At 35.1% G+C, this 18,990-nt stretch overlaps 2 protein-coding genes across 3 annotated transcripts in view; both read left to right on the top strand.

Moving 5' to 3' along the window:
* Nucleotides 1-18,990, top strand: part of RAD54B (RAD54 homolog B) — a 95,010-nt gene that overhangs the window by 24,681 nt on the left and 51,339 nt on the right. The window contains exons 1-2 of one of the 2 annotated variants that reach the window (XM_059994905.1): nucleotides 13,013-13,069; nucleotides 16,953-16,998. The exons of the other annotated variant lie outside the window; for it this stretch is intronic. The gene's annotated coding sequence lies outside the window, so the exon portion shown is untranslated. Of the gene's footprint in view, nucleotides 1-13,012; nucleotides 13,070-16,952; nucleotides 16,999-18,990 lie in introns of those variants that run through there. 2 annotated transcript variants of the gene reach the window in all.
* On the top strand, nucleotides 12,608-17,847 carry FSBP (fibrinogen silencer binding protein). Its single transcript, XM_059994906.1, has 2 exons — nucleotides 12,608-13,069; nucleotides 16,953-17,847. The coding sequence occupies exons 1-2, from the start codon at nucleotides 12,696-12,698 to the stop codon at nucleotides 17,476-17,478; spliced, it is 900 nt and encodes a 299-aa protein (XP_059850889.1). The 5' UTR covers nucleotides 12,608-12,695; the 3' UTR covers nucleotides 17,479-17,847.

Below are 18,990 nucleotides of genomic sequence, written 5' to 3'. Positions count from 1 at the left end.
CAGTGAAAGTGCTGAGTTCTAACCACTGGACCGCCAGGGAATTCATGGTTTTGATTGTCTTGAGTGCTTAACATTACAGGGTATCATCACCAAAGCACAGTGCTGAAGTGTGAGATATAAATGCTATAACTCAGAATGATTCTTAGGGTTTGGATTCACCCTGGCTTTTAACCCTGTTTTTATGTGGTAGATTTTTAAAGTGTCATCTTCCTCACATATTGCAGTGTGATATACGCCTTCTCAGATTCCCTTGCCACTGTGTGCTTCCTAGACTGACTGCTTCACTGTACCGCACTGTGCTGCCTCACTTGAGCCACCACCTCACGGTGGCCGATGAACCACACTCTGAGAGGGTCTGGTGGATGACACACCACACCAGGGCTTGGGGGTAGCACCCTGTGCCCCTGTGGAGGCTGGATGACACAGGCTGAAAGTGCGGTAGAGTTTACTCCTAGTGGGGTGAGCTTGGCCACTGGGAAATGGGAGACAGGAGGGAACCTGCCTGATAAATTCCACATTTTCCTCCATGAACTACTCTGAGGAATGGTTTCTTTTTGTAGTCTATCAGGAGATGTTCCAAAGAGTACCAAGTGGATGCATTTGCCAAGTGACCTACTCTGTGTTTTCATAGCTTGTTGTAAAGACGTAGCCAGCACTTTTAAAAATAGTATTTATTTATTTACTTATATTTTGACCTCGTGGCCTTCCCGACCAGAGATCGAACCCATGCCCCCTGCAGTGGAAGCACGGAGTCTTAACCACTGGACTGCCAGAGAAGTCCCCCAGCCACCATTTCACATAGTTCCTTGCTTCAGTTTATTTTTTTTTCACTCTTGATACCCTGTATATGCAACGCCCAAGTAAAGCCTCAGCGTTCTAGTCATTGCTTCAGGCCCTGTTTGCCAGAGAACCTGGGCTAAGACAAAGATTAATAAGGCGTAATATCCTTACCTTCGTGTTTTTTTTTTTTTATCTCCTAAAATATAGAAATAATCTCAGTAGTCATGGTGAGCTTTTTGCCTAACAAGTAATTCATAGGAAAAAAAAATCACTCCTACCCACAGTTATTCCTTATTTATTAAATTTAATAGATCTAATTATCAAAATTCTATTTTAGAAATTTAGCTTTGTTCAAACTTCTCACATTTTTAATAGCTAAAGAGTTAAAATATATTAGCTGCTATTATTTTATTTTTAAGGATACTTTTTTGAACATATTAGAATTTTCAGACATTAAGAAAAGTTGATCATTTTACATTGACTACCCATATACCAACGACCTAGATTCCAGAATTAAAATTTTACTGTATTTGCTTTATTGCATATCTATTCATCCATCAGTCTATCTCACTTTTATTTTTTATTTATTTATTTTAAAATATTTACTTATTTACCTTGGCTGCACCAGGTCTTAGTTGCGGCATGCGGGATCTTTAGTTGTGGCATGCGGGCTTCTTAGTTGCAGCATGCATGTGGGATCCAGTTCCCCGACCAGGGATCGAACCTGGGCCCCTTGGATTAGGAGCGCGGAGTGTTACCCACTGGACTACCAGGGAAGTCCCTATCTTACTTTTAAAAAATGAATTTTAAAGTTGCAGACATCAGTACATTTTCCTCAGAATACTTAATGCATTCATTAAGATTAATGTACCTAGGGGTGTCCCTGGTGGCACAGTGGTTGAGAGAGTCCGCCTGCCGATGCAGGGGACACGGGTTTGTGCCCCGGTCCGGGAGGATTCCACATGCCGCGGAGCGGCTGGGCCCGTGAGCCATGGCCGCTGAGACTGCGCGTCTGGAGCCTGTGCTCCGCAACGGGAGAGGCCACAGCAGCGAGAGGCCCGCGTACCGCAAAAAAAAAAAAAAAAAAAAAAAAAAGATTAATGTACCTAAATACGTTTCTCCCCATAAAATTATCTAAAATACTACAGGTAAAACTAGGCTCTTATATATTTTACCTGTAGAAATTGGTATTATTATTATTATTATTTTTTTTTATTTTTTTCATTTTAACATCTTTATTGGAGTATAATTGCTTTACAATGGTACGTTAGTTTCAGCTTCACAACAAAATGAATCAGTTATATATATACATATGTTCCCATATCTCTTCCTGCTTGCGTCTCCCTCCCTCCCACCCTCCCTATCCCACCCCTCCAGGCGGTCACAAAGCACCGAGCTGATTTCCCTGTGCTATGCGGCTGCTTCCCACTAGCTATCTACCTTACGTTTGGTAGTGTATATATGTCCATGCCTCTCTCTCGCTTTGTCACCATTTACCCTTCCCCCTCCCCATAGCCTGAAGTCCATTCTCTAGTAAGTCTGTGTCTTTATTCCTGTTTCACCCCTAGGTTTTCCATGACATTTTTTTTTTCTTAAATTCCATATATATGTGTTAGCATACGGTATTTGTCTCTCTCTTTCTGACTTACTTCACTCTGTATGACAGACTCTAGGTCTATCTACCTCATTACAAATAGCTCAATTTCGTTTCTTTTTATGGCTGAGTAATATTCCATTGTATATATGTGCCACATCTTCTTTATCCATTCATCCGATGATGGGCACTTAGGTTGTTTCCATCTCTGGGCTATTGTAAATAGAGCTGCAATGAACATTTTGGTACATGACTCTTTTTGAATTATGGTTTTCTCAGGGTGTATGCCCAGTAGTGGGATTGCTGGGTCATATGGTAGTTCTATTTGTAGTTTTTTAAGGAACCTCCATACTGTTCTCCACAATGGCTGTATCAATTTACATTCCCACCAACAGTGTAAGAGGGTTCCCTTTTCTCCACACCCTCTCCAGCATTTATTGTTTCTAGATTTTTTGATGATGGCCATTCTGACTGGTGTGAGATGATATCTCATTGTAGTTTTGATTTGCATTTCTCTAATGATTAGTGATGTTGAGCATTCTTTCATGTGTTTGTTGGAACTCTGTATATCTTCTTTGGAGAAATGTCTATTTAGGTCTTCTGCCCATTTTTGGATTGGGTTGTTTGTTTTTTTGTTATTAAGCTGCATGAGCTGCTTATAAATTTTGGAGATTAATCCTTTGTCAGTTGCTTCATTTGCAAATATTTTCTCCCATTCTGAGGGTTGTCTTTTGGTCTTCTTTATGGTTTCCGTTGCTGCACAAAAGCTTTTAAGTTTCATTAGGTCCCATTTGTTTACTTTTGTTTTTATTTCCATTTCTCTAGGAGGTGGGTCAAAAAGGACCTTGCTGTGATTTATGTCATAGAGTGTCCTGCCTATGTTTTCCTCTAAGAGTTTGATAGTTTCTGGCCTTACATTTAGGTCTTTAATCCATTTTGAGCTTATTTTTGTGTATGGTGTTAGGGAGTGATCTAATCTCATACTTTTACATGTAGCTGTCCAGTTTTCCCAGCAGCACTTATTGAAGAGGCTGTCCTTTCTCCACTGTACATTCCTGCCTCCTTTATCAAAGATAAGGTGACCATATGTGCGTGGGTTTATCTCTGGGCTTTCTATCCTGTTCCATTGATCTATATTTTTGTTTTTGTGCCAGTACCATTCTGTCTTGATTACTGTAGCTTTGTAGTATAGTCTGAAGTCAGGAAGCCTGATTCCTCCAGCTCCGTTTTTCGTTCTCAAGATTGCTTTGGCTATTCGGGGTCTTTTGTGTTTCCATACAAATTGTGAAATTTTTTGTTCTAGTTCTGTGAAAAATGCCAGTGGTAGTTTGATAGGGATTGCATTGAATCTGTAGATGGCTTTGGGTAGTAGAGTCATTTTCACAATGTTGATTCTTCCAATCCAAGAACATGGTATATCTCTCCATCTATTTGTATCATCTTTAATTTCTTTCATCAGTGTCTTATAATTTTCTGCATACAGGTCTTTTGTCTCCTTAGGTAGGTTTATTCCTAGATATTTTATTCTTTTTGTTGCAATGGTAAATGGGAGTGTTTTCTTGATTTCACTTTCAGATTTTTCATCCTTAGTGTATAGGAATGCCAGAGATTTCTGTGCATTAATTTTGTATCCTGCTACTTTACCAGATTCATTGATTAGCTCTAGTAGTTTTCTGGTAGCATCTTTAGGATTCTCTATTTATAGTATCATGTCATCTGCAAAGAGTGACAGCTTTACTTCTTCTTTTCCGATTTGGATTCCTTTTATTTCCTTTTCTTCTCTGATTGCTATGGCTAAAACTTTCAAAACTATGTTGAATAAGAGTGGTGAGAGTGGGCAACCTTGTCTTGTTCCTGATCTTAGTGGAAATGCTTTCAGTTTTTCACCATTGAGGACGATGTTGGCTGTGGGTTTGTCATATATGACCTGTATTATGTTGAGGAAAGTTCCCTCTATGCCTACTTTCTGCAGGGTTTTTATCATAAATGGGTGTTGAATTTTGTCGAAAGCTTTCTCTGCATCTATTGAGATGATCATATGGTTTTTCTCCTTCAATTTGTTAATATGGTGTATCTAAATTACTACAGGTAATTATCTACAGGTAAATTATCTAAAATACTACAGGTAAAGCTAGGCTCTTATATATTTTACCTGTAGAAATTGGTATTATTATTTTTTGCGATAATAATAATTATTGCCCCAGGGAAGCCCCTAGAAATTGGTATTATTGATGTGGATGGTGTGTTTCAAATAAATGATACCATACAGTATACATATATCTACGTACAACTTGATTTTTTCATTTGCTAATGTCAAAGATAAACAAAGCCAGACATTAGTTAAAGCAGTGGAAGCAGATTTTATTCATTAACTCCTGACAGTGGGGTAAAGACCTGAGCTCCATTCTGATTTGTGCAGCTTTTGAAGGGAGGATGAGGGAGTCAAAGAGGGAGCTCAAGTAGAGTCAGGGAAGTGAAAAATTACAAAAGGTAGGTCTGTGTAAATGAGATTAGGGCAGCTCTGTCTGCTAGCTAGCAGTTATCAAAGTTAGGATTCTACCTTCTCACTAAGACTGGGAGGCCTTGGCTCTGTTCTTCCTGATAATTACATTTCAAAGGAGTGACTTTCAGGTCCTTGAGACACTCCTGAGTTGTGGGAGATTTAGTAAATGCCCTACCAAAGGGAGGTCAGGGGCCTAGGGTCAGGTGTTAGCTAGAACAAACAGTAAATTCTTTTGATAGCTCTGAGCTTTTCCAGAATGGAGCTCACGAGGAGGCTAGGTTGGGGCCTTTAGGCTGCTAGAGGCCATCCTAGGGTTGGTCAAGTCTCTTAGTGCAGGGGTTTGGATGGAGTTGTTCCATGCTGAGAGTACTTTGCAGCTCTCACTAGTATGCTTTGGAGACTTGTTTTCATTTTAGAACATATAGATGAACCTATTCTTTTAATTGCTGCAGGATATACCATGGTATGAATATAACATGATTTATTTAGGGTTTTTATTAAAAACAATCCTGCAGAGAACATCCTTGTACATGTGGTCTTATGAACTTATGCAAATATTTCTCAGTTGTCAGATCATAATGTGTTTATATTATATTTTAATATGGTTTGCTAATTGCCTTCTGAAGTGGCTCTGCCATCATTACTGTATGAGAGAATTTATTCCCCCAAATTCCTTAACACATGCTATTAAACTTTTTAACTTTTGCCAGTTGAATGGGTAAAAACAACTATGGTCTTTTACTTTCCATCTCCCTGATTACTTGTTGAGCTCTTTATATATTGGACGTTTATATTTTATTCTTTAAATTCTGTTTGTATTCTATATTTGTTTTTCTGTTGCATTGTTTTTCTTAGTTTGTAAGAATTATTTATAATTTAATTTTGATTATCTAAGTAATATGAATATATTTTTATAAATTTCATAATAATACAGTTAAGTTAAAGGTTCTTAACTGTCCCTGTCAATCTTAGTCTCCTTCCAGTAATAGCTGCTGTCATTAGTTTGGTGCCTATCCTTCTATACCAAAGCTGTCGAATAGAAATATAATATAAATCATATATAAATATTAAAAAATTTTCTAGTAACCATGTTACAAAAGTAAAAAGAAGCAGGTGAAATTAATTTTAATTATACATTTTAATTAACTCAATATGTATATCATCTCAACATGTGATTAAAAGTTATTAATTATTATTATTCATATTAAGTCTTTGGAAGCTGGTGTATATTATACATTTACGGCATATCTCAATTTGGATGCTGTATTTTTATTTTGAATTCTTGATTAGTATTTAGATTTCATAATATTTATGAAATAAATAAGTTCTAAACATACATAAAAGTTGTCCATTAGCTGAATTGAGTTTTAAAAAATTTCTGTTTATATTTGTATCTACATCAACAAAACTAGTTCATCTTTTTTAGAAGAATTGATATGACTTGGAAACAAAAGCATGTCAGTTTCAAAAAAAAAATGTCTGTCCAAATTTACTAATTTACTAATTCTTGTGTCAACTCAGTATTATTAACATTGAATTCAAAAGAGCAGTGTATAAATTTAAAAGCAGCTCTAAATTTATCAATATCAACAAAGTGTTTTTCAAATTCTTCTTGTAGTTTTTTCATGCAATTTACATAAAACTTAATTATAATTAAAATTTTCTGTCGATTCATGTTAGAGGGATATATACGGTTAGTTACTGAGTTGTATGTTTATGGAAATTTTTACATTAAACATGTATTCTTCTACCTATCTAACCAGGTCACAAATATGCCTTTTCCTTGGATTTTCAAATTTAGCTCACTCATATACAGTGTGATATTGATGACAAAACGTAAATCACATTGCCACTGTTTTGTCTTTGATTATTGAATGTTTAGCAAGTATTCTTTTTGTTTTAAAAAAAAATCTTGAGTTGGAGTTAACAGTACAATAATTATAAACAATAATAATTATAAATTTTATAGACAGTACAATAATTTATAAAACTCTCCATGACTCAACCAATGAGCACTGGCAAAGAACAAAAAAAATCATTAGTGTTCTTTTTTTTTTTTTTTTTTGCGGTACGTGGGCCCCTCACTGCCGCGGCCTTTCCCATTGCGGAGCACAGGCTCTGGATGCGCAGGCCCAGCGGCCACGGCTCACGGGCCCAGCCGCTCCACGGCATGCGGGATCCTCCCAGACCGGGGCACGAACCCGCGTCCCCTGCACTGGCAGGCGGACTCCCAACCACTGTGCCACCAGGGAAGCCCTATTTTTTTCTTTTTTAACCAGTTCCATAAACTGGTATTTGCATATGTATTCCAAATGGTTTTAACAACTATATTCTTGACATTTTTTTAAAAAATTAATTTATTTTTTGTCTGTGTTGGGTCTTCGTTTCTGTGCGAGGGCTTTCTCTAGTTGCGGCAAGCAGGGGCCACTCTTCATTGCGGTGTGCGGGCCTCTCACTGTTGCGACCTCTCGTTGCGGAGCATGTGCAGCCTCAGTAGTTGTGGCTCACGGGCCTAGTTGCTCCGTGGCATGTGGGATCTTCCCAGACCAGGGCTCGAACCCGTGTCCCCTGCATCGGCAGGCAGATTCTCAACCACTGCGCCACCAGGGAAGCCCCTATTCTTGACACTTTTCATAGAGTCTGCTCTAGAAAGTTGAGCACAATATTTTCATAATGTGTGTGGAACAGAGTAATATATGAAATATTAATTTCTTGTTTTAAAATTGCAATAAATCCAGATTTTTAAACTTAACCTAACAGAGCATCATCTGTTGCAGTAGAACTATTATTTTTCCATGTCTAGCTAAAATTCTTTGACAGATATAGATTAAAAAATATCTGTGTTATGAGTTCATATATCTATTTGGTCATGAATTGATAACATTCCTTTGTAAATTTTGAAGTCCTTTGAGATAAAATGTGACCCATGTGTTAATAGGGCAGTATCTCTTTTATTGTATAACTTTTATTATATAACTTTTATTGTATAACTCATTTAAATCTAAAGAGAAGTACTTGCAATTTAAAAAATATTGAATCAATTGATGTTTGATATGTTAGGTCTTGTATTCTACAGGCAATTATTGGCTGCTTAATTGAAGCTCTTTCGTTTTTAAAATATCATTTAAAATCCTTTCCCAATAATTTTCTGACAAAATTTCCGTAACTGAAATAGTATGTATGTATTTTTACCATCTCTTTACTAACAATGGTTTTCTTTTTTTGTGTGTGCAAGAAACCAAACCATTTTATAGCTGGCCAAAATTACAAGGTCAGACGTTGTTACATATTATTTAAAAATATTTCTGGATATTTAATTCTGATTTGAGGTGCCTAAACTTCATCAGTTCTTGTTTGTTGAGAGGAAACTGCTTGTCAGATTTACTATGTGTCTGTTGACAGTGTCTCTTAACGTTGTCTATTTTATTTTCTTTACCTTTTTAAAATGCATTAAACAGCTTATTCCTGTTGTTCTGCTTTAGCAAATTGCATTTGGTATTCAGTATGAAATATGTAATATGCTTTAGTTCGGTCTCTCATTTTTTTCTTTATTATTCCAGCAAGAGTACTAGCTTCTGCATCTGCACTTGATTCTGCATCAGTAGTATACTTTTTTATATTAAAAAGTTTGCCCATTATTTTTTTAGCTAGAAAAATAATTTAATTATAATTAAGACAGAATAAGTAATTCAGATTAATAATCAATTACAGTTTATACAGGGTATCACTATAATTTGTGCTGTCTGCATAAAATATTCAAACAAATCCATTAAATGTTATATCAGTGCATAGAAAAAATTCATTCAAGCAGAATTTATGTACACTAACACAGTGTACCTAGCATTTTCATGAAATGAGGTTTCCACAAAAGTAAATTTCCAGATAACTAAAGCTTAGTCAAGTGCTTTGTAAAATAGATTTCAGAAGTTAACAATAAACATTCTTCTTGTATGTATTATGTACTTATTAGACAGAATATTTGAATAATGAATTAAATAATGAATTAATTAATTCTTTCAAAAAAAAACAGAATCAATTTAAGATTGACTACACTGCTGATGTGATTATGTGTAATGTCAAGAAAAATTCTACCGGACAAGTTAAACAGGCAAGAAGACTTTATTCAAGACTACTGTGGACTTCCCTGGTGGCACAGTAGTTGAGAATCCGCCTGCCAATGCAGGGGAGCCCTGGTCTGGGAAGATCCCACATGCCGTGGAGCAACTAAGCCCATGCGCCACAACTACTGAGCCTACACTCTAGAGCCCGTGAGCCACAACTACTGAAGTGCATGTGCTCTAGGGCCCGTGTGCTGCAACTACTGAGCCCATGTGCTGCAACTACTACTGAAGCCCATGCGCCTAGAGCCTGTGCTCTGCAACAAGAGAAACCACTGCAATGAGATGCCCATGCACCGCAATGAAGACCCAATGCAGCCAAAAATAAATAAATTAAATAAATAAATTAAAAGAATCCGCCTGCCAGTGCAGGGTACATGGGTTCGATCGCTGCTCCAGGAAGATCCCACATGTTGTGGAGCAACTAAGCTTGTGCGCCACAACTGCTGAGCCTGTGCTCTAGAGCCTGCGAGCCACAGCTACTGAGGCTGCATGCCACAAATACTGAAGCCCGTGTGCCTAGAGCCCTTGCTCCGCAACAAGAGAAGCCACCGCAATGAGAAGCCCACGCACCACAGCAAAGAGTAGCCCCTGTTCACTGCAAGTAAAAAAAGCCCATGTGCAGCAACAAAGACCCAATGCAGCCTAAATAAATAAATAAATAATTTATTAAAAAAAAAAAAAGACTGTTGCAACAGGGGAGAGAGACTGAACTCAACTGCTACTACAACAGGGATTTACAGCCAATAAGCAGGGTAAGGGGGTCAGTGGGTGGAAAATTACTGAGAGGAACTTGGTTAGGTATTAACGGTGGGAGTATGAAGAATTTGGTTAGGTATCAAGGGTAGGGGGATTCTCTATAAACTGGTTTAGCAGGATCCTTGCTAAAGTCCTAGTTGAGAAGAAGGCTCAGAGGAGCCTGACTAACGTTTGGTCCAGGAGGGAGTTCTTGTCCATAATACTAGAAACAATAGTATCATTTGTGACAAAAGGGTTAAGTAAAATGTAATCCTACCCAAACAATAAAGTTGTGTTTAATGGAAAAATATGCTGCCTCAGGTAAAAAATTTTGTTTAATTAAAATTCAATAAAGTAAAAAATTCAGTCCCATTAACCACATTTAAAATGCTCAATAGCTGGACTTCCCTGGTGGTCCAGTGGGGCCAAAAAAAGAAAAAAGAAAAATGCTCCATAGCTACCTGCAAGTCATGGCTCCTGTAATTAGGCAGAAGAGTTCCAGACCTTCTTGGAGTACATTTTCATACCTATGTATGGACCTGCATTCTATGCCTACACATATATTTTCTGTACCTACAGAAATATTTAGCTTTGGGTGTTTTGGGTAAGCATAATGGGATTATAATTGTATGTATTTTTGTTTTACTTGCTTTTTTCACTTACCATATATTTTGGAGCTTGTTCTGTGTCAATACACAGAAATCTACCTTTTGCATTTTAGTGCTGCCCAGAGTAGACCATAGTATGGATATACTTTAGTGACTTTAACTTGTCCCCAACTGATGTGCTCTTAGATTGCTTCCAATACTATGCAACTACTAAGAAGGCTCTGCTGCTCCTTGTGTGTTTGAGTATTTTTCAAGGTAGATTCTGAGAAGTAAAATTACTGCAAGTTTAGAAGTTTTTACACATGTAAACTATTAATACGTACTCTGAGATTGCCATCACAAATGCCATTTCACACTCTCATGAACGGTACAGAAGAGTACTCTGCCCTGCACCCTCATCCACTCCTGACATTTTCATTCTTTAAGAATTTTGCCAGTCTTGTGGATGAAAATCATTTTTCGTATACATTTCCTTGATAGTGAGATTGAACGTTTTTTCACATTTCCTCATGGATGTCTTATGGATGAAAATCGTTTTTGGTATACATTTCCTTTATGGTGAGATTGAACGTTTTTTCACATCCTTATGGATGTCTTATGGATGAAAATCATTTTTGGTATACATTTCCTTGATAGTGAGATTGAACGTTTTTTCACATTTCCATTAGCACATCATTTCTTAACACAATGCCTGTATTTCTTCCAAAAATAATAATATTGTTTAAAGACAGTGTATATCCTGTGTTCTTGCTTTCCTTTGAGTAACTGTGGTCAGGTTGTTGGAGCAGGTCAGTTTTCAGTTTGCATCTCTAGGGGCAAGAATCATTTGCATTACTATTTTCTACAACTTTACTCAGCAATAAAACTGCTCAAAGACGGTGAAAGGCTAGGACTGCTAAAAATCAGATTACCCAGTAGAGTATGCCAGAAAACACCTAGCATCCTATAGTGTACCCAGCAATCTTTCACTTTTTTTCCTGACAAATAACACATTTCCTGACAAATAACACATTCTAGCACATTGTCTGGTTCAAAGTGAGAACTTAACAAATTTAATTTAATTCTCTTCTATTGAAAGAATGAAAAACAAAGTAATTGAAAATTGATGGCATTTCTGTAGAGCTATAGTTCTTTGGATAGGGGCTGTATCTAGATTTACCTTTGTTTTCTTTGGGCCTTTCTCAGTGCTTGGGAACATTTTTACAGGTGTTCAGCAATTGATTGAATGGAACTGTGTTCAAGTATGTTCTAATTCATTCTCCTATCTGGAGAAACATGTATATCAGGAGAAAATAGGCTTATTTGTTTACATTGTTATTTATCATGTTTCAGACAGAGATTAGAAAATATATCCTAAACACGCAAATTGGTGGCCTTGCAAATGACTAGACTAGCTGTTTCCTTTCATAGCTCAAATTGTGTGAAAATGGCTAAATAAAGATCGTACTCTAATAATAGCAAATGCGATTTTGTTGTGTGCAGTCTTAAGGTATTATTATGCTGTTCTTACAGTGAATGGTGTTTTTTACACATGCTAAAGCGGGCTAGCATATTCATGTACGTTACAGCTGGAATAATGCATTGCTTTAAAAACATAATTTTTATCTGCTTTTTAGATTTAGTGTTCAACAAAAATTTCTTCTTAAGTAACTGAAAAAAAAAAAAAAACACGGTGTTTACTGTAGACTGTAAAATGAAGGAGAAGCTTAGCTTTACCGTGGAGTCTGAGCTGGGTGTAACCTAACTGGCTAGAGGATATGCAATTCCTGATTGACAGCAGGACCAGCATTATGCAGATTTTGTAAGAGAGAATAGCAGCTCAGAAACAGTGATTAGGGGCTCTGTTAGGAATCACTACATTCACCACTCATATCTTTAGTTTTTCATTTTTCTGTCTACTGGATTTGTAAACAAATAGTACAAAACAGTTCCTCTTTTGTTTTTATTAAAGTGATACTGCAGTGCATTTTCAATCTATCAGTTAGGCAAACGTGTTGGAATTCGATATTCTCCCTAAATTAGCTAATTTTTAGCTGTGTTCCATGCTTATCTCTAGACCTTTGTGTATTAAATCCTACCTCGAGCTGTTCTCTTTATACACAAGTGTGTTTTGCTTGTGCCTTCCTGTCTTCTTCAGTGAGAAGCTTTATGTAGGTCAGGCTTGGCTTAAGCAGATTTCCTGAACCTGCGTCAGCTTAAGCTGGAGGAATTTTAATAAACCCTCCCCTGTAGGCGTGGGCCTAAATGAGGCTAGCCTAGTTAAGCCTGATCTTTTTCTGTTTGTGAAAAGAGCTGAGCAGAGCTGAAGGCTGCATGGTGGTTTCAGAAACTGCCTACTTAATTTGAAAAGAACAATGGTAGGAAAAGCTAGATCTTCCAATTTTACCTTATCTGAAAAGCTTGATTTGTTAAAGCTTGTGAAGCCATATGTTAAAATTCTGGAAGAACACACTAACAAACATTCAGTAATAGTGGAAAAGAATAGATGTTGGGATATCATAGCAGTTAACTATAATGCAAGTGGAGTAGACCGCCCTCCTCGAACAGCGCAGGGCCTACGCACTCTTTACAAAAGGCTCAAAGAATATGCCAAACAGGAGCTATTGCAGCAAAAAGAGACCCAATCAGATTTTAAAAGCAATATTTCTGAGCCAACCAAGAAAGTTATGGAGATGATTCCCCAGATTTCCAGTTTTTGCCTGATAAGAGACAGGAACCACATACAAAGGTAAGCTTTATTTTATTTTGTTGTGAAAATTATGGCGCCTCCTATCTATTGGGCTCTGGCTTAGTTGTGATAAAGATATGCATAGTAAGCATCCCCACTACGGGAGCAGTGAATAGTGTCTTTGTTTTGTATTCTTAAAAAAGAAAAGTGAGGCTATAAGGAATTTTTCTGCTGCACTGGATTTAAGCCACTTTTTATTGTCTTCCCCTCCCCCTTCCCTCCTTCTGTAGTTTCTAAAAAGTAAAGGTTAGGGAGGAATAAATGGGATGTAATTTGTGACATTACCTCATAAACTTTTAAAGCTTTAAAATTAAATTGTTTAGTTAGCTTCTGAGAGATACCTTTTTCTTATTTCATTTAAGATTACATTTCATTAGAATTTTCAATTTTGTATAAAGTTAGCAGTTTCAGGAAAAATGGAACCCTTGCTTTTTTTTAATGAATTATCAGTGTCTACACTTACTGAATATTAATTGAGCTAAAAACCTAAAATGAACAATTAAGTAAACTTGTTAATGGCATCATAGTATATATTAAAGTTTAAAGTATTTTTAAATGTACAGTTTAAAGTATTTTTCTAACTTAACATTCAAAATAAAAAAGACAAGAACACAAGAAAAGGAGTTAATGCCTAATTAGGGATCCAGATTACTTAATAAAACTAAAAACTTTTGTTGTTTTTACACCATAATGGTCTAGTTTCACTTTGATTTGGGGTCATACAGGAAAGGGTAAGCTCTCCCATACTATTCTGCAAGGGTATCAAATTATGAATTTTAATATATCAATAAGAGCAGCTGGATTAGAAACAGTTTTTTTGGTTGAATTTGTGCTCTACATAAGTACTTGCCTGGAAATCTTCAAAAACTATTATCCTGCTGCTGATTCAGATTTTAACCTCTGGCAAAAGATAAAAATGGCAGCTACAGGCTTCTTTTGAATCATTTAGGGTAATTTAAGCAAACTGTAAACTCCTTGTTAGTTGAGGAACCTTCAAACAAAACTTTACAAGGTACTTTCCTATTGATGGAAGAGTCATTATATAAGCAAAATTATTAATTACCTATGAAATCCCTTTGAAGTTAGGGAAGAAATGGAAAAACCTTTTTAGCCAAACATATTTGTTATTTTGATAATTTACTAGGATAATATTTTTGAGCCCAGCTTCTTACCATATACTTCTTATTTCTAGTTGATAGCATAGTAAAAAAATAGCACCAGTGGGAATCCAAGATGTGGATACACAGTATATTAATTCATGGGGTCACTGCTTAAACTGTTCACTGTGATGACAGATGATTAAATCCTAGTATGCTGAATGTCCAAAAAAAAAAAACTCCACAGTAAGACTGTTTTATACTCATTACAATTTTTTCCCTCTTTGAATCATAAAGAACAGTGGCTTTGTATTATAGGTATAAAACTACCTTTGGGGTATAGGTTTTTATAATTTGAAAACTACACGTAGAAACTGTAGTTTTATCAAGTTGTGTATTTTAAAAATACACTGATATAGAAGAAAAATAATATATAAGATACAAAGATATATTTACATTTTGACCGCTTGTGTGTGTGTGTATGTATGTATGGTATATATACACGTACATACATAGAATATATATACCTACACAGTCAATCTTTGGGACACCAACATTTCTCTGATTAAATGCATTGATTTACACATTTCTATACCTACTGTTTAAACAATCAGTTTTTCAGATTTTAAAGGTAAGAATATCAGAAATATGCCAATTAAATGCTTATTTTTGTTAGTGTGTCTGCTCTGCCACTTTCTCTATACTAGCATTTTAATTTATAATATATTTATGTACTTAATATACTTATACTTGTTTGACATCATCTTGAATCTTAATTATCTCAGAAGTTTATAATTCACTATCTTAATTATACTTCTATATAAATATGACAGTTAACCTCATCAAACTCTCTATACTTAATAAGGAAAATATTACTGCTTATATAATTTAACGTATTTAAGTATATACAGGTATTTTGTAAGGCTATTTATTTCTACAACTGACATTGATTTATGTCTTTATATTTACCTCTCTTTAACATCAGATTATATTTTGTGTTTTTATAACCAATTTTATCCTCAGAGTTCATATTCATACATTTTAGAAGTTCTTTTCTGTTTTATCATTTTTTTGTGACCTCTAAATCATTTTTAGGCTTTGTTATGCCTTATTTGTAATGTTTTAACTAAAGTGGAATGGAATATTCCAGATATAAGGCGTATTTTTAATTTACATGGGAGTATATTGTCTATGTTTAATTGTGAGTCTTATAGTCTATTATACATACTAATTTGGAAAAGTAATTATGTGGATTTAAAAAATTTAATTTATATCTGTTGTTTTAACTTTTTCCCAATCTAGGATTTAGAGATGTTAATAAAAGCAAATCTTACTAATTTGAATTACATTTATATTCCATTGTTTTGCTTTTGAAAATCATAAAATGACAAAAAAAGACAAGAATGAAAATGAAGGAATTTATATAATCTACAAATAGGTTTTTTATAACATACTAAATATCTTATTATTTCATTTGTGCCTCTTAGACAAATATCTGATATTTCTGGCAATTTAATGTTATTAGTAAGTGACATATGGGGAGTTTAAATTCTTTTCCTTATGTTCTACTTAAACTTGTTCCAGCATTTTAATCATCCATGTAGAATGTATTCTAACCTATATTACTTATTTATAATTTATAAAATGTTATTTAAATAATGTGAAGTGTAGCATTTTCATTAATGTTCCAATAATCTCTTTCACCTCGATAACTTTTATTTTTAAGTTAAGCAGAAACATAAATTAAAAAAAAAACCCTCAAGAAACATTATGTATTCTTAATTCACAACTTCATGTTATACATGAAATTATTTAAAAACCAACAGAATTTTCAGGAACATTGTGTTTATGTCATAACAAATATTGTAATGTCAAAGTTTAAATTATGCTAAAACTGTAGTCGCCTCTAATAGGAATGCATATTTTATGGAAATTTCATGTAAATTTAATAAATTTTCAATATATCATATATAGGCCATTAAAAAAACATTGCATTGAAAAAACCCATTTCATTTATTCAATCATTCAACATATGATGAGCACCTGTGAGGTTCCAAGTAGAGTATTATACTGGGTACTGATGATCCAGTGGTAGTTAAAAGACTTAAAGATCACCTGAGTCATGTAGTTTAGGATAGGTAAAGGGGAAACACCATTGCATCTGAAATTGGATAGTTAGGAGAACCCCCTGATAGTTGGGCATACCCAAAATCATACACAATCTTGTTTTTCCTCTGTGTGTGTGTGTGTGTGTGTGAGTGTGACTACTGAGAAATCAATACGTCTCAGAGATTGCCTTCCACTGTCCTGCTGGAAGTCATAGACTCTGGTGATTTTTAGATCAGGACAGGAGAGGAGAAGCAGGAGGTCTAGGACTAAGGTGTCGGGATAGCAAGGCCCAGAATGAATTAAATGACACTTTACACCATTTAAGAACCTCAGGCTTATAGGGACAATTGGTATCTCTTTGAGAGTATCAAAAATGCCTTTTCTTTTGTATTTACCTTGATAGCCTTGTGTAGTATTTGTAAGTTCCTGTTCTTTTAAGAGGCCAATTTTAAAGTTAAGGATGGAGATATATATATGTGTATATATATATATATATATATATAAAATTAAAATCCCAACCATAGTCACTTTAATTTATTATTGCAAGGGTTAAAAATATTTTTTGTTTCATAATTTTCTTTATAGCTTGATAATGTATATTAAATATGAAATTATGCTTTAAAATGCTCTTATATTCATTTGATTTACATTTTATAATGCTTTTTTGTGTGCTGTAGTGCAAACTTGGATGAGGAAGCACAGGCTGGTACAAGTTCACTACAGGTAATGTTGGACCACCATCCAGTTGCTATTACAGTGGAGGTGAAGCAAGAAGAAGACATTAAGCCCCCTCCTCCACTGGTTTTAAATTCTCAACAGAGTGATACTTTAGAGCAAAGAGAAGAACATGAATTAGTACATGTTATGGAAAGATCTTTGTCACCGTCACTTTCCTCTGTTGATATGAGAATGACATCGTCTCCATCTTCTATCCCAAGGAGAGATGATTTTTTTCGGCATGAAAGTGGAGAAAATTTTAGGTCACAGTTAGGGTATGATCCTCAGATTCTGCAAATGCTGAAAGAGGAGCATCAGATAATTTTAGAAAATCAAAAAAATTTTGGATTATATGTTCAGGAGAAGAGGGATGGATTGAAAAGAAGGCAGCAGCTAGAGGAAGAGCTGCTAAGAGCAAAAATTGAAGTGGAGAAGCTGAAAGCAATTCGCTTACGGCATGATCTATCTGAATATAATAGTCTCTAAGTTTTTTTTTGCAGTCTTGCAATTTGATAATTCTAATTTTGGCCAAATTACTTTCATTTGGGAATATCCTGAAGCAGAGTACATATTCTTTTTTTTTTTTTGTGGCCACGCCGCATGGCATGTTATGATCTTAGTTCCCTGACCAGGGATCGAACCCACACCCCCTGCAGTGGAAACACAGAGTCTTAACCACTGGACCACCGGGGAAGTCCCAGAGTACATATTCTTAAAAAATATTGTTAATCTCTATTATGAAAAAGGCTTTTTTGACAGGATTTTCTAATTAATTAATTTTCCTTTGATATATATTAAAACGCTGATTGGTATGGTTATAAATTTTTTTGTCTTCCTCTAATTTTTTTCCTAAGATGTTTTAATTGTTGGCCTTACAAAAGATGTTTTATTTTGGTTATTAACATATATATAAATAACATATATAAATACATAAGTATTCTTTCAAAGTTCTGAATCTTCAGCATTTTTAATTAGCACTTTGAAAGCTGTATGTAGTTCAAAGTTTTTAAGTCAATCTAATTTAGAAGCAATACTAGCCTAATAGAAGCTTGTCTGTATGACATTGATTTTTATGCTTTCATTCTTTGACAGAGTAAGTCCTAGGATTTTAGGGATGGAAGGTATTTGGAGAACACTTTTTCCCACCTCAGTTTTGAGGTAATGAAACCGAGGTCCAGGGAGAACTCAATGATTTACTTGATGTAACAAAGCTCTTTATGGCAGAGCAATGACCAGCACTCAGTTTTTGTTTCTCTGTAATTTTTTTCCCCCTGCCATTCCACAGAAGTAAAAATCCACAAAAATATCCTACATGTTAAAAAATTAGAAACATTTATTTCATTAAAATTGCTTTTAAAAATTGGTGGGTTATGAAATCAGGGGAATTGTGTCAATTACCCCCTTCCTCCTCCTCCTTTTTTTGTCCAGCAAAATAAGATATTCTATTGGAGCTGTTATATATTTTGACTACAAGATTTAATACGTCAATTCATTTGCAATGTCTTAGTCTGAAAAAGATTTCTTTCACAGTAAAATCACAGTAAAAACTTTAATGAACAAAATTAAAATTTTATTTAGAATAAAAATAGCAAAAATTATATGTTTATAATTTATGATATCTATAGTCTTTTATGTTTTTGTAAATATTGCTATTTTAGTATTTGTGGAAATAAAACCTTGATTCTTAAAGCACACATAGACATTTATGTTAAATCTTTAATATGTTTATTACTTAAGGATTTCTATTTTTGCTGGGACTGTGTTGAGGAAGGATATTCAAGCCAAGCTTTAGAATGGGGTAGGTAGGATTTCAGCCGTATTGGGGAGAAAGGATGTTTATGCCAGAGTGAGCAGCATGAAAAAGGCATAGAGAATGAGAAAAAGTGGGTCAGAGTGTATAAGCACAAATACAGTGCTAAGCCAGGTGATTTTTAAGTGATTTTAAGTGAGCATAGGGCCAATTAGGGCTGTGATAATCTGGACAAGGACATATACCTT

Source organism: Delphinus delphis, chromosome 17, assembly GCF_949987515.2.
Source record: "Delphinus delphis chromosome 17, mDelDel1.2, whole genome shotgun sequence".
Classification (NCBI taxonomy): domain Eukaryota; kingdom Metazoa; phylum Chordata; class Mammalia; order Artiodactyla; family Delphinidae; genus Delphinus; species Delphinus delphis.
Note: the sequence above shows the minus strand (reverse complement) of the source record. Positions and strands in the feature narration are given on the sequence as shown.